Raw genomic sequence first — 13,182 nt, 5'->3', positions numbered from 1 at the left:
AAACTTTGTTGTGTGTGTATTCTAATTGTTTGTGATTCGTATTTTCTGAGGTGGCCAGTACTTCAGCTATTGTCATTAATCTGCCGCACAGATTCGATCCGAGTCTGTACGCATCTTCCTGTTTCAAACGCTAGTGCACTGCATTTTATACTATATGAGCCAGTAAATCTGTTTTATTTCTAAAGATTGTAAAAAAAAAGATTAACATTACCACAGGTCATCTTCTGTTTGGCTTAATGTTGCCTACCACAACACTCCCTCTGTGCCTACGTATTCTTCTTCGACTAGCACTTATTCATCAACTACTTGTTGGATATGTTCCAGTGACTTTCTTTCCTTACAGTAGCTTCTCTCAGTAACATTTAAGTTGCTATCTGATATCTCAACATTTCCTAACATCCCATCATTTTCTAGTCAGTTTTCTATCAAGTATCCCTTGCCTTGCTCATTCCGCAAAGAGCCACCCAATTTCTTATTGTTCCACAAAACTTCATGCATCCTTTGCCAATATTCTGCATTTATTACATTGTTTATTCTATTTTACATTTTGTGTAATTCTTTACTTTTGCTGAGATAATGTCATTAGCGAATCTTCTCATTAACAGTCTTTTACCCTTTTTTTAATTGCACTCCTGAATCTTTCTTTTATTTCCGTTTGTGTGTGTGTGTGTGTGTGTGTGTGTGTGTGTGTGTGTGTGTTTTTGTAATAACATTTTGCCATGGTTAGGCACCATCAGGTCATGTGAAACTGTCAAAATTCCTTGTGCTGCCTAGCGAAGTTCTTTGGCAGCTGTCATAAGGAACTTCATCTGACAGTTTTATATAATCTGATGACACCTAACCCTGGTTTAAATAAAAATAACTTTGCAACTGTGACTGTTTTATTTACAATATTTAAGCCTTCGGGCAGAAAAGTCTTAAAATAGAAACACACACACACACACACACACACACACACACACACACACACACACACACACACACACACATTGTATTTAATTACTGAGCCGAACCGCAGACAGCAACTCTTTCTGAATTTTCTTTTTCAATCTTCTACATACTCCATTTGACAGAAAATTTCTAGGACAAGTTTTCTAAAAAAACAGAAACTCACACTACCCAAGTAATGATCCTAGCCACTATCAAAGTAGTCCCCTTGGCTATCTATACACAGTTGCCAACATTTGTGCAGAGCTTAGATACAAGCAGGGAAATTTTCAAAAGCAATGCTTGTAAGCTCATTTGTCATAGTTCATTGGATGTCTGCGATATCTTACACTCGTGGAAAGAAGAGAAGATAAGGCGAGAGGTCAGGCATTAAGTTTGCGTTTCTGTAAATCTTTGAGTAAAATCTTATGACAAACATCACGATTCAAATTAAGTTGTTCTGGTTCCGCATGCACAGTTACATGACTGTCTTCCTGCAGCAACGACCTTTCACACTTCGCATTTGCATTAGTATATGCTGTAGATGGGCGACCAACTCTGGGATCACCTTGTACTGAATCTCTGCCTTTACGAAGCCTTTTATGCCACTCGAAAACACGACTTAACGTGATGTCCATCCTTTGATCACAATCGGCCAAACAGCATGTTGCTAAACACAGCCCTGCCGACTAGTGATTTTATGTGGAAAAATGGCCAAGGTCACTTCAGGGATGCACCCATGTCACATAACATAAAAACATTTGTTCCTTTATGGTAATGCAAACTCAGAAATACAAGCCTGTCCTGGAACTTTTCTGACAAATGGAGTTTTATTCTTGCCAGAAACTTAAATACATGAGCTATTAATATGGTCATTCAACTGATCTTACTTTTATTTGCTTTTGATGTCTTCAGGACGGTGCAGATGATATTCTTCCAAAGGTCCAATAGTATGTCTCCAATCTCAAATTATACACACTAACTTGAATGACTGACTGGTCATCACTTCTCACAATAATTTTAACAATTAACAAAGGAAAGGAATGTTATCTATGCCTTCTGCCTTATTTGCCTGTCTTCTAAGTGTCTTTCAGAGTGAGCTGGATCCCCACGTCTTCCAATCAACCCACAATTTTTCCTCTATCACATGAGCACATATGTTCCACCTACTCACATAGGCCCTCAATGTACTCTTTCCAACTATCCACTCTTTCCTCTGTGTTGACCACTGAGATTTCTCCTACCACTCTTAATCTTTATGTCCTTGCTTTTAATATCAACAAAAGTTATTTTGACTTGTTCTGAATCTGACATGATGGTCTTTTTCGATGTCTTCACATTTTTCCTGTGGCCATTTCCCTTTAGTTTCCCTGAATTTCCTTTTCATTTCATTAATAAGTATCTTGTATTGGAGTACCAATTTCCTCAGCATTATTATATTTAGAGCGAAATTCTCTCTTTGCAGTGGAGTGTACACTGGTATGAAACTTCCTGACAGACCAAGACTCGCACTCGGGACCTTTAACTTTTGCGGGCAAGTGCTCTAACAACTGGGCTACCTATACACAACTCACGACACATCCTCACAGCTTTACTTCCACCAGTACCTCATCTCCTACCAAATTTCACAGGACGGGTCATGAGTTACACTCGGGTAGCTCAGTTGGTAGAGCACTTGCCCGTGGAAGGCAAAGGTCCCAAGTTCAAGTCTCGATCTGGCACACAGTTTTAATCTGCCAGGAGTTTCAATATTATATGTACTTTTTTTAGTTATCAACTGAAATTTCTTGCATCGTCCAAGATTTCCTCATAATTATCTTACTTGTATCTTCATTTGTCTCTACATTTATCTAACTTCTGTGCTTGCTATTTAACTGATGTGCTTACAGTGATATTCATTATAGCAATATCTACAGTCTCCAGCCACAAATGCTCACAACAGCTGGGAGAGAGGTATGCTGACTACCTGTCCCTCCATGTCCACAGCGAGTGATGCTATTGGCTGAGGATTTAGTATCTACGGTCACAAAGAACTTCAAACTCATATCATCGTTCTTCAACTATCTGTTTCCTTACATGCAACTCTTCCTGACTATTCCCTTTAACACCGACCTATTCTTCACAATCACTGACTCACAATTCAGGACTATATCTTCTACTACTGTGACCTTTTTACAGTCCCGAATCCAATTTTGGAGTCTTTACCTCACTGATGTAAAGCTAATGGTGTCTTCTGGTGTTCCCAGCCCTTTTCCAAATACATCATCTTTTGTGATTTTTGAACAGTGTATATGCTCTTACTTGCTGAAATTAATTGCAGAATTCCAAGAGTCTTTTTCCTTTCTCATTTCTATCAACTAGCTCATATTCTTAGCTCTCTGTCCTCCGTTCTTTTCCCTACTCTAGTGTTCCAATCCCCTATAATTATTAGAATTGTTTCCCTTTATATACCCAGTTACTCGTTCAATGTTCCCTCAGCAATCCATTTCCAGAGATCCAAATGAGGGACTAATCCAGAATTCTTTGCCGATTTCATGATCAACAAGCCACTTTCAATTGTACACATTTCCCTTGGTACAAATTATGGTCTTTAATATAGTTGTTTCCAGTGGACACTGCATCCTTACGGCATTAATCATTGCCGATTCTTTCACCTTTAGTGGCCATTTCCCACCCCAAAAGCAAGTGCATGCTCGGAATCACTAGCTGCTTCCATGCTTCCTTGATGAGACCATTGGCAGAACAAGAGTAAATCACTGTATCTGAAGTCTTCAGCCACATTTGCTGCTTTTCTTACTGAAAATCTTGGCAGTGGATCTGATTGAACATGGGGCACAAGACGTTTTGATTAGTAGAAAGATATTATCCGTTGACTTAATTTTATTCCCACTTTGTAATCAACTAAATCGGGGGTTAAAATTTCCTTCAGCATCTGGAAGTACACACACACACACACACACACACACACAATTTAATAACGGCGAGTGTTCTGACAGGCACATCGTAAATTTCAACAAATCTGGAAGTTTTTATTAGATTCTGCTAGTTGCTCTAATTCAATACACAGACACAGAGTTCAACTGCCATTAATATGGTGGAAGAACGTTGTTATTTAATAACAACTTCTCAAGCCTGCCTGAAGCTTTCAGAACTACACAAATCCCATTTACATTAATCTATTGTTTCAACTGTACGACACAAATCAGAAACTGATGAAATGTATACCCACACAATTCTGTGTGTCATTGCTGTAAACAGTTATCCAAATGTGCATTCTCATCATCATGAAATGACAATGCTACCTGCCACAATTATCACTGAAAGATTTGTAACAATTTTGAACTTATGACTTATACACCAGCATTTTAACGGCTTAAAAAATTAACTATCAGATCCAAAAATTAAAGAAATTGTTACAGGTCAGTGAATACGTTTACCCCCAAGTACAATAAAATACACAGCAACTAAGAAACACTTTTTGTAGATTTGCTGACAGATACCTACTGAAGGAATTATGATCAGTGAGAACTGGTACAGCTCACTACATTACTGAGACTTTTAAATGGGCAGTTTTTGCAAAATTACTTGAATGACAAGTACAAACTGTTAAGGAGAAGCATAATCTAATTCTATTTAATGAACTGCCACACACTGGAAATTGTACGTTCAGCCATCATAACAGGTCATTTTAAAATCTGCTGAGACCACAAGAGGTATTTCAAAATCACTCACCATCTATACAAAACTTTGAGGAATGTTCTAATGAAACATACCTGTAATACAAATATTCGAGTTAAAAAACCCAGTATGAGAAGAACTGCAAATATCCACCTCGCTGTTGTGTAAGGTGTAACATCATCTAAAAATTTTTGGTACCTCTGAAAAATAGAAAAATGAGCACTTAGAACAAATACATAGAAGAATAGTTTAAAAAGACATTAGTATAAAAATGAACTTATTTTATGTACCATAATTTATTTAATTTTAGTAACCTAGCCCTTTATTATGAAGATGCGTGCTAAATCAAAGATAATTCTATCACTATCTGTGACTCAAATTCACACTAAATGAATAAGATCTTTTGGCCCAATTCTATAAATAAAAGCACAGTGAGAAGCCAAAAAAAATCTAACCTACGTAATCATTTATTTTCTTTAATAGACATTCCACTTATAGGAATCAATGATAAACTCTTTACTCTACAAAAGAAACTCCAATGCAAAACAATACTAAAACAAGTTGGAAAGACTACTCCCCCCCCCCCCCCCACACACACACACACACACACACACACACACAAGCAAAAGTTGACAAAGAATTACAACATATTTCTGATTTTCCTTATTACATCACTCCTGCTACCCTTTGTCAAAATTTTGTGACTGGCACTGAGTAACACCATTTTCTCTCTCACGCCCTGGTTCCTGAAGTTCTGTTCATGTCACCAATTGCTGTTAAGAGGTAGTAGTTTTTCTACCTTTATTGGCTAGACATTTTTCAAATTTAGTCTCACACACAGTTGAACACAATGAACCAAAGTCAATACATTTTATTAGTTTTTGAAAGTCTTGTTAGTTTATCAATCAAAAAATTTTATTTTCATTTTACTACTTATTAACAGTAAAAAAAAGACAGTAACATATCACAGATCTTCGTATCATTTTATACATAGGATGAGCATAAAAGAATTTTGCACTCTCAAAAATTCGTACAAACAAAAGAGTACAACTACTTGGTTGCTTTTAACCTTATCATGTTAATAGGGTCTTCAGATGTTTTTTCCTATGTATGGCTTCAACTGTTTGGTTGCAGGCTGCTGCCACCAGATAGCACTAATGTAGAAAATGTCATTTGCACCCGAATGAAAGAGTTGGTGTCCCCTTCAGTTAGCAAAAGGATGGCCAGTAAACACAAGCATTTCACACACACACACTTTCACCAGGAGTCACCCAGCAGAATCTCCATCTACACCTGGTACGATCAGTTCACAGAGAAGGTCTGCATCTGCAATGGCAAAAATCCCGATACGCGACCAGTGTCTGAGCAAAATGTTAGTCACCTCTGAGCAGCATTCCATCAAAGCCTGCTAAAATCTACATACGGAGCAAGTAGTGAGCTTCAGAGACTACAAACAAAATCCAAAATACTGCATAAACTGTTGCACATACAGATTTCAAATGGCCCACACTTCCTCCATCCAGGAGATTATGCTGAACAATGTGATGTCTGTATGAAGATGCTGGCAAGCATGGACAATGAAGATGTATCAAAGAAGTTAATTTTTAATGACAATGTTTCACACTAATGATAAAGCTAATTAATAAAAAATCTTCATTTCTGGGGTACTGGAAACCCCCATTTCTCCATCAAAAATGAAACTCATTGATGTTCAATGTGTGAAGTGCAGCGTGGAAAGAGGTTTATAGCTCCTTTTTCATGGAGTAAACTGTCAGTTGTATTTCCTTCCTCGACATGCTATCTTTGTGGCTTCTGCCTCAACTGCAATTAGTCGTCGTCGTCCAACAAGATGGTGCACCTCCTCACTTCCACTTCACAGTATGGGAACATCTAAGTGCACCTCTGCCTTTATGATGGTTTGGCTGTGCTGGTGCTGCTGATGTGTGGTGCAGGTCACCAGACTAAAGCCCTTGTGATTTTTTTTATGGGGTTCTCCCACTGCTGCCATAATCCTAGCCAAAGCTACAGCAATGAATCTCAGCTGCACCAGAGCCCATCACCACCAATGTCCTGTGCGACGTCTCTAACAAGTGTGATCATCATATCGGCATTTGCCATGCGATTCACAGAGAAAATATTATGTTCCTGCCATATGTAAAGCCTTCCAGAGATATTCTTTGAAGAGGATATGGTTTGAAGCAAATTCCTGTACAGTTTTGTTTGCATGAATTTTTGAAAATTTCATGTTCCTCTGTGTTCACCCTGTACAGAAATTTCTGGTAAAAAAGATTCTAGTTTGAAGTTTCAAGTTGTTCTATTCATTTGTCATCAGTCTTAGCCAATATTTCTTCAAAATTCAAAATCCATACACAATTTTAGGATAAATCCTAATGTCACACATGGCTGTTATTCTCCCCATGACTTCTGTACGAAAGCCACTAGTGTGAAAGTTCTCAATGGATTAAGCAGTCTTAACTATAGGGGACCTTTTCTTCACTTTGAACAAATATAACAGCTGCTTTAGCCATCATTTTTCACATTCAGCAGGCTAACTGTGAAAATTATGAATAATTTAAAATTAACTGAAGTATTATGAATTGTGGCCTTCAAAGAAGCTCAACAAATGTTTAGGAGAAAAGGTTTCAGACCTATTTAGAGCATCTTGTTTGTAGACTACAGCAAGACAACAAACTGCATGACGCTACAAGTACCTGCCTCACAACTAATGATCGGGCATTTTGTTTCAGTTTTTTGTACCAAGGTCTTACTGAGTCATAAGCAACCCATTCTACAGATGCATCTACACGACAAATCTGCAATTCACAGTAAAGTGCTTGGCAGAAGGTTCATCAAACCACTGTCAGACTCTCTCTACAGTTCCACTCTCAAATAGCTGGTTGGAAAAAAAAATTTAAATCTTTTAAGTACGAGCTCTGAATTCTCATTTTACTAAAATGGTCATTTCTCCATATTTATGCGGGAGTCAACATTTTCCCATTTCGAGGAGAATATTTATTAAGTTTTATGTCTCAGACAAATCATGTACACAGTCAATCTATGAACTTTCCTACTACTTATATAATTTTTCCACCACTCCTATGTTGGTAAAATTCCTTGCAATAAAGCTGCTTTGGTCTCCCAAAGACAGAGACAATGCTTTCTAGGTCCTTCAGAATCTCTTAGTATGGGTATTGCAGCCGTTCTTTCACAGAGCCTAAAAGATGGTAATTCAAGGGTGGAGAAAATATCCCACCCAAATGTCCTGATTTCCTCCACAGTGACATATACAGTGTAAGCCTGCATGTCATCACACCATTACTGACATTGCATTAAGACTGAAGAAAATAAACCAGACAAAGCCCCTGGGGACCCAAAGATTCTGCCTATAACTTTCCCAAATGACACCAACTTTGCTTCCTTTCTTGATAGCAAATCCAAATGGAGTTTTCACTTACTCTGGCATTTTATTTCAGGTGCATAACAATACGACTGACAATCATAGTCGGTCACAATTATCAAAAAACCTCCATCATTTTGAAATCACTCAAGAAGGCTTTGGGTGATAGTTCTTCTCTAAACTTTGTGGTCTTCAGTCAATAAATTTAAAATAAAAAAGAAAAATTTGACTGCACACATCAAATCTTTCCTTGTGCAAAATGTGGAGATGGACGGCAACTGCTATTAGGCTCATGTTGGTTGCTTGTGTTCCCTTGTTTGAAATGTACCACATTTGAACACTGTTAGCACCCATGTAGGTATCTCCACATGCATGCTGAAGTCATATGAACTTCAGCAGCAAATTGTTTCCTCTTAAATGAGGAATCAAAGACAGCATGTTGCCAAAACAAAAGGTCATGTCTGACACTACGCAAATATAAACTGTGCTCAAGTCAAAGAAATCCATGTTGTCACAATATGTCAGCCATAGTGTAGAGAGTGAATACATGATACTACACTCAGTTTTATAACATTTTTTGGAATTGCTGTTCTCAGAAAGCCTCACTCCCAACTTTCATGTGACAAGCTGTAAGTAAGGCGAGTTCTGTACAACAGTTGTCACAATATTCAGTATAATGTTTTGCTTTTGCCCTCCTTAATTTCAAGGGCATTAAATCTTAAGACTAAAGTAACAATAAACTTGCAGTTTTAATGTATTGGTTTTCAGTTGGCAGTGGCACAGGATGACCAACAGAGAAATTATAGACACCATGTGCTTCTTGAATGCCTAAAGACACCTTTAAGAGACAAATGAAGTGAGAAGCACAACATATGTAATATGGGAATATTTTAACAGAATACTAAAAGTGCAATGCTACAAAAATTGAGAGATATTCTGCCTCAGTGCCCAGGCAACCAATAAATAAGTAGAAATACAACATTAATTTAGTCAGAACTGTTTTTGCTTCAGCACTGTGGTCACACATGAGTGGAGCTAGTTATGAGACATCTACTAACTTGTCAGAAGCACTGTAGCATTCACCTGAAACAACTCCGAGAAAACATCAAAATGTAAACTAATGTGCCCCAACTGAGATTTTAATCTCAATCTTGTTACAGACAATATCATTGCCTAAGCTACTATCGCACTTCATCTGAAAGGCAGTATCAAGTAGAATGATGATTCCCAGCTGTAGGGGAAGATAAGGCATCAGACCTAAAGAATGGTTATTGATAAAGGGATGTGAAACAAAGTGAAGAACTAACAAAAATGTGGAAAGTTATTGTTAGGCAGAACTAACAAACGCAAATACCAATAAAGTAGCTACCAAAATTTTGAAAGAAGGAATGGGAATCAAGATCGAGTCTATTTTTGGCAATACATAATGTGCTTAATACGATGATGTGACAACTTCCACAACATTTTTCCAGGTCGTCTTGAAAAAGATGAAATGTTTAGGACATCAAATAAAACATCTGGCACAAGATCTGAACATACTGCAGCACTGCTTACCAGACTGTCTAGTGCATTACATGATTGATGATTGCTGTCAGAGTCAACCAAAGTTCACTTTTAAGATGCATACATAACAAAAGCAAAGAATGTGAGCCAATTAACAAGATCAAAGCATGTAATGCCAATTTTCTAAGAATACAGAGAAATTACCATAACACACTTCTCATCAGGTTAAAAAAAATTAGTAGTGTGCTTTTGCATATTCAGCAGAGGTGTTGATTCCATAACACCCATCAATAAATCATATCAAGAAAATCTGAGACATTATAGGATAAACAAACATTATCCACAATAATTTTGATCTCTGGCATTTTTACACAAAGGACTGAAGATGAAAAATTTTGAAATGCTATTAGAAAACAAATGTACGAAACACTCGCACACCTTTCAAAGTCAGTGAACTTAGGACTCAGAGTATCACTCTCTTACATTGCGAGACACTTACATACTGCTATTCACTCCCAGCTGCATCAGCATGTATGCTACCATTTATAAAGCAGGACAGTAGATCCAAGCCTAGTTTTAAATTCATGTAAATGAGAAGAATGTATTTACTTATTACATGTCTCTAGAAGAAAAAGATACTTCAAAGTGTTATCTTTTTTGAAATGTGCCTCAGTATGCAAGAAAACCTGGATACTTCCTCTTCCTTGTGATGGGCAGGATTGGCAATTAAACTAACTGTACAAAAAATTAAATCATAGAATGGAAAATCCAGCTTGGAATGTAACAATATTGAGAAAAGGAAAATTGCTACTCACCATACAGCACAGATGCTGAGCCACAGATAGGTACAACAAAAAGACTGTCACAAATACAGCTTTCAGCCAGTACGGCCTTCGTCAAAATTGCACCAGTGTGTACGTGTGTGTTTGTCGTCTAATGTTGACGAAGGCCTTACTGGCCGAAAGCTACATTTGTGACAGTCTTTTTGTTATGCCTATCTGCGACTCAGCATCTCCTTTGCACAAAAAGTTATTAATATTAACCATTTTAATGGTGCGAGGTAGAGGGTGTTATATTTTAACAGTAACCCTAGCAGCAGTCAACTTTTCTTTTGTTCAACACACAACTCAATGTGTTTCTAGAGACTACGTTCTCTTCACTACGAAATATACTGACATATTTGAGTTTCATAAAATAAAATAAATAAAAACACAGTTGACTGTAGTACTCAAACTGTCAAATTCAGTCAGTAGTAGTCACATTTCACACATCATTTCATACCAGGCTGCATCCTTCTGATCTGCTGTGGGCTCCAAAAGTGTAAAGTCCACACTTCTCCAGGTGTGTGCAAGTTGTGGACTGACAAATCCACATAATTACAGAGTAAATGCAGCCATCTGGTCAACCATAATGCTATTATTTTGTTCAACAACTTTTTTTCAATTAAAGATGCTGTCATCTATGATCATTGGCCTGTGGCGATTTTATCATAGAAGTATTGCAAACTCATGCGTCTGCTTTAAAAAATTCTAAACTCATGCGTCTGCTTTAAAAAATTCTAAACTCATGCGTCTGCTTTAAAAAATTCTAAACTCATGCGTCTGCTTTAAAAAATTCTAAACTCATGCGTCTGCTTTAAAAAATTCTAAACTCATGCGTCTGCTTTAAAAAATTCTAAACTCATGCGTCTGCTTTAAAAAATTCTAAACTCATGCGTCTGCTTTAAAAAATTCTAAACTCATGCGTCTGCTTTAAAAAATTCTAAACTCATGCATCTGCTTTAAAAAATTCTAAACTCATGCGTCTGCTTTAAAAAATTCTAAACTCATGCGTCTGCTTTAAAAAATTCTAAACTCATGCGTCTGCTTTAAAAAATTCTAAACTCATGCATCTGCTTTAAAAAATTCTAAGCTCATGCATCTGCTTTAAAAAATTCTAAGCTCATGCATCTGCTTTAAAAAATTCTAAACTCATGCATCTGCTTTAAAAAATTCTAAACTCATGCATCTGCTTTAAAAAATTCTAAACTCATGCATCTGCTTTAAAAAATTCTAAACTCATGCATCTGCTTTAAAAAATTCTAAACTCATGCATCTGCTTTAAAAAATTCTAAAGTGCCATTAAGAAATATGGTTCCTTGTTTTCACTTGTGCCTCAAGAATATTGTCATTTCTTTCCTTGAACGATCATATCTAATTCTTACAACAAGTCGAGTTTTCTTCGTCCTTCCTTTGTATGTGCAGGATTTTTATGTCATTTTCTGTTTCCTTAAGGGAATGGTCCATTTCATGCACATGATTTGCAACAACTAATCTGTCATGGTTACTTAGTTCTGAATGCACCTTAACATTTCTTGTATATGTTCGAAAACGTTCCTCCTCTCTGTCCACCATATTTTGTTTCACAGAAAACACAGCATATTTCATAAACTCTCACATTTCAAACTATTTTATCTTTTTACCAATATCAGGCTTCACATTATACCTACCTTGATTATTTGTCTGAAATACTATTTTGACATTAAGGCTTCAGAACGTTCATGATCTTTTCATCATTAAAACTGAAACAGTTAAAATTTGTAATCAGCTGTGAAATTTCTATTAATTCCAATGGTCTCCTGCCTTGAAATTTTATTGTATTTATGGAAATTCCCTTCCAATTAACTTAATTATTTCTTTAAGTGGAACATCAGAGTATGAAATCTTGACAGCCAGTGAAACCAAAGGGAAAGAGTCAGTGACTGGTGTCTCACTAATTTCATTAATCACAGCAATACTAATACACACTAAATAGTTGTCCTCAATGATACAAGTTTTGTTAAAAACCTGGCTAAGTAATTAGTTACCTTACAGGATGGGCTATTTCTACAGTTGGGTGGTTAGCTTTATGCATTTTCTTCAGAGACCTTACTTAGGGTGGTGTTGCACTCTTAATTAACCATCTTTTTGGCATTTGTTCGTGGGTAATATGCTGAAAAAAGCCTTGGGATTCCAGTGTTTTAGGAACAATGGTTGACATTTCTATCAATGACCTAGAAGTTGTGGTTGGTTCGATGCAGCTCTCCACGCTACTCTGTCCTGTGCAAGCTTCTTCATCTCCAAGTAACTACTGCAACCTACATCCTTCTGAATCTGCTTAGTGTATTTATCTCTTGGTCTCCCTCTACAATTTTCACTCTCCACGCATCCCTTCAGTACTAAATTGGTGATCCCTATATGCCTCAGAACGTGTCCTACCAATCAACCCCTTCTTTTAGTCAGGTTGTGCCACAAATTCCTCTTCTCCCCAATTCTATTCAGTACCTACTCAGTTATGTGATCCACCCATCTAATCTTCAGCATTCTTCTATAGCACCACATTTCAAAAGCTTCTATTCTCTTCTTGTCTAAACTATTTATCATCCATGTTTCACTTCCATACATGGCTACACTCCATACAAATACTTTCAGAAACGACTTCCTGACACTTAAATCTATACGCGATGTCAACAAATTTCTCTTCTTCAGAAACGCTTTTCTTGCCATTGCCAGTCTACATTTTATATCCTCTCTATTTCGACCATCATTAGTTATTTTGCTCCCCAAATAGCAAAACTCCGTTACTACTTTAAGTGTCTCATTTCCTAATCTAATTCCCTCAGCATCGCCTGATTTAATTTGACTACATTCCATTATCCT

At 36.9% G+C, this 13,182-nt stretch overlaps 1 protein-coding gene across 1 annotated transcript in view; it reads right to left on the bottom strand.

The window, feature by feature from the left end:
- Positions 1–13,182, bottom strand: part of LOC124790045 (protein RER1) — a 73,605-nt gene that overhangs the window by 37,488 nt on the left and 22,935 nt on the right. Inside the window, exon 3 of the mRNA XM_047257601.1 lies at positions 4,701–4,805. Within this exon, the coding sequence (XP_047113557.1) occupies positions 4,701–4,805 (105 nt within the window). The remainder of the gene's footprint in view (positions 1–4,700; positions 4,806–13,182) is intronic.

The sequence above is a fragment of the Schistocerca piceifrons genome, chromosome 3 (genome assembly GCF_021461385.2).
Source record: "Schistocerca piceifrons isolate TAMUIC-IGC-003096 chromosome 3, iqSchPice1.1, whole genome shotgun sequence".
NCBI lineage: Eukaryota > Metazoa > Arthropoda > Insecta > Orthoptera > Acrididae > Schistocerca > Schistocerca piceifrons.
This window is presented reverse-complemented; position numbering and strand designations above follow the sequence as displayed.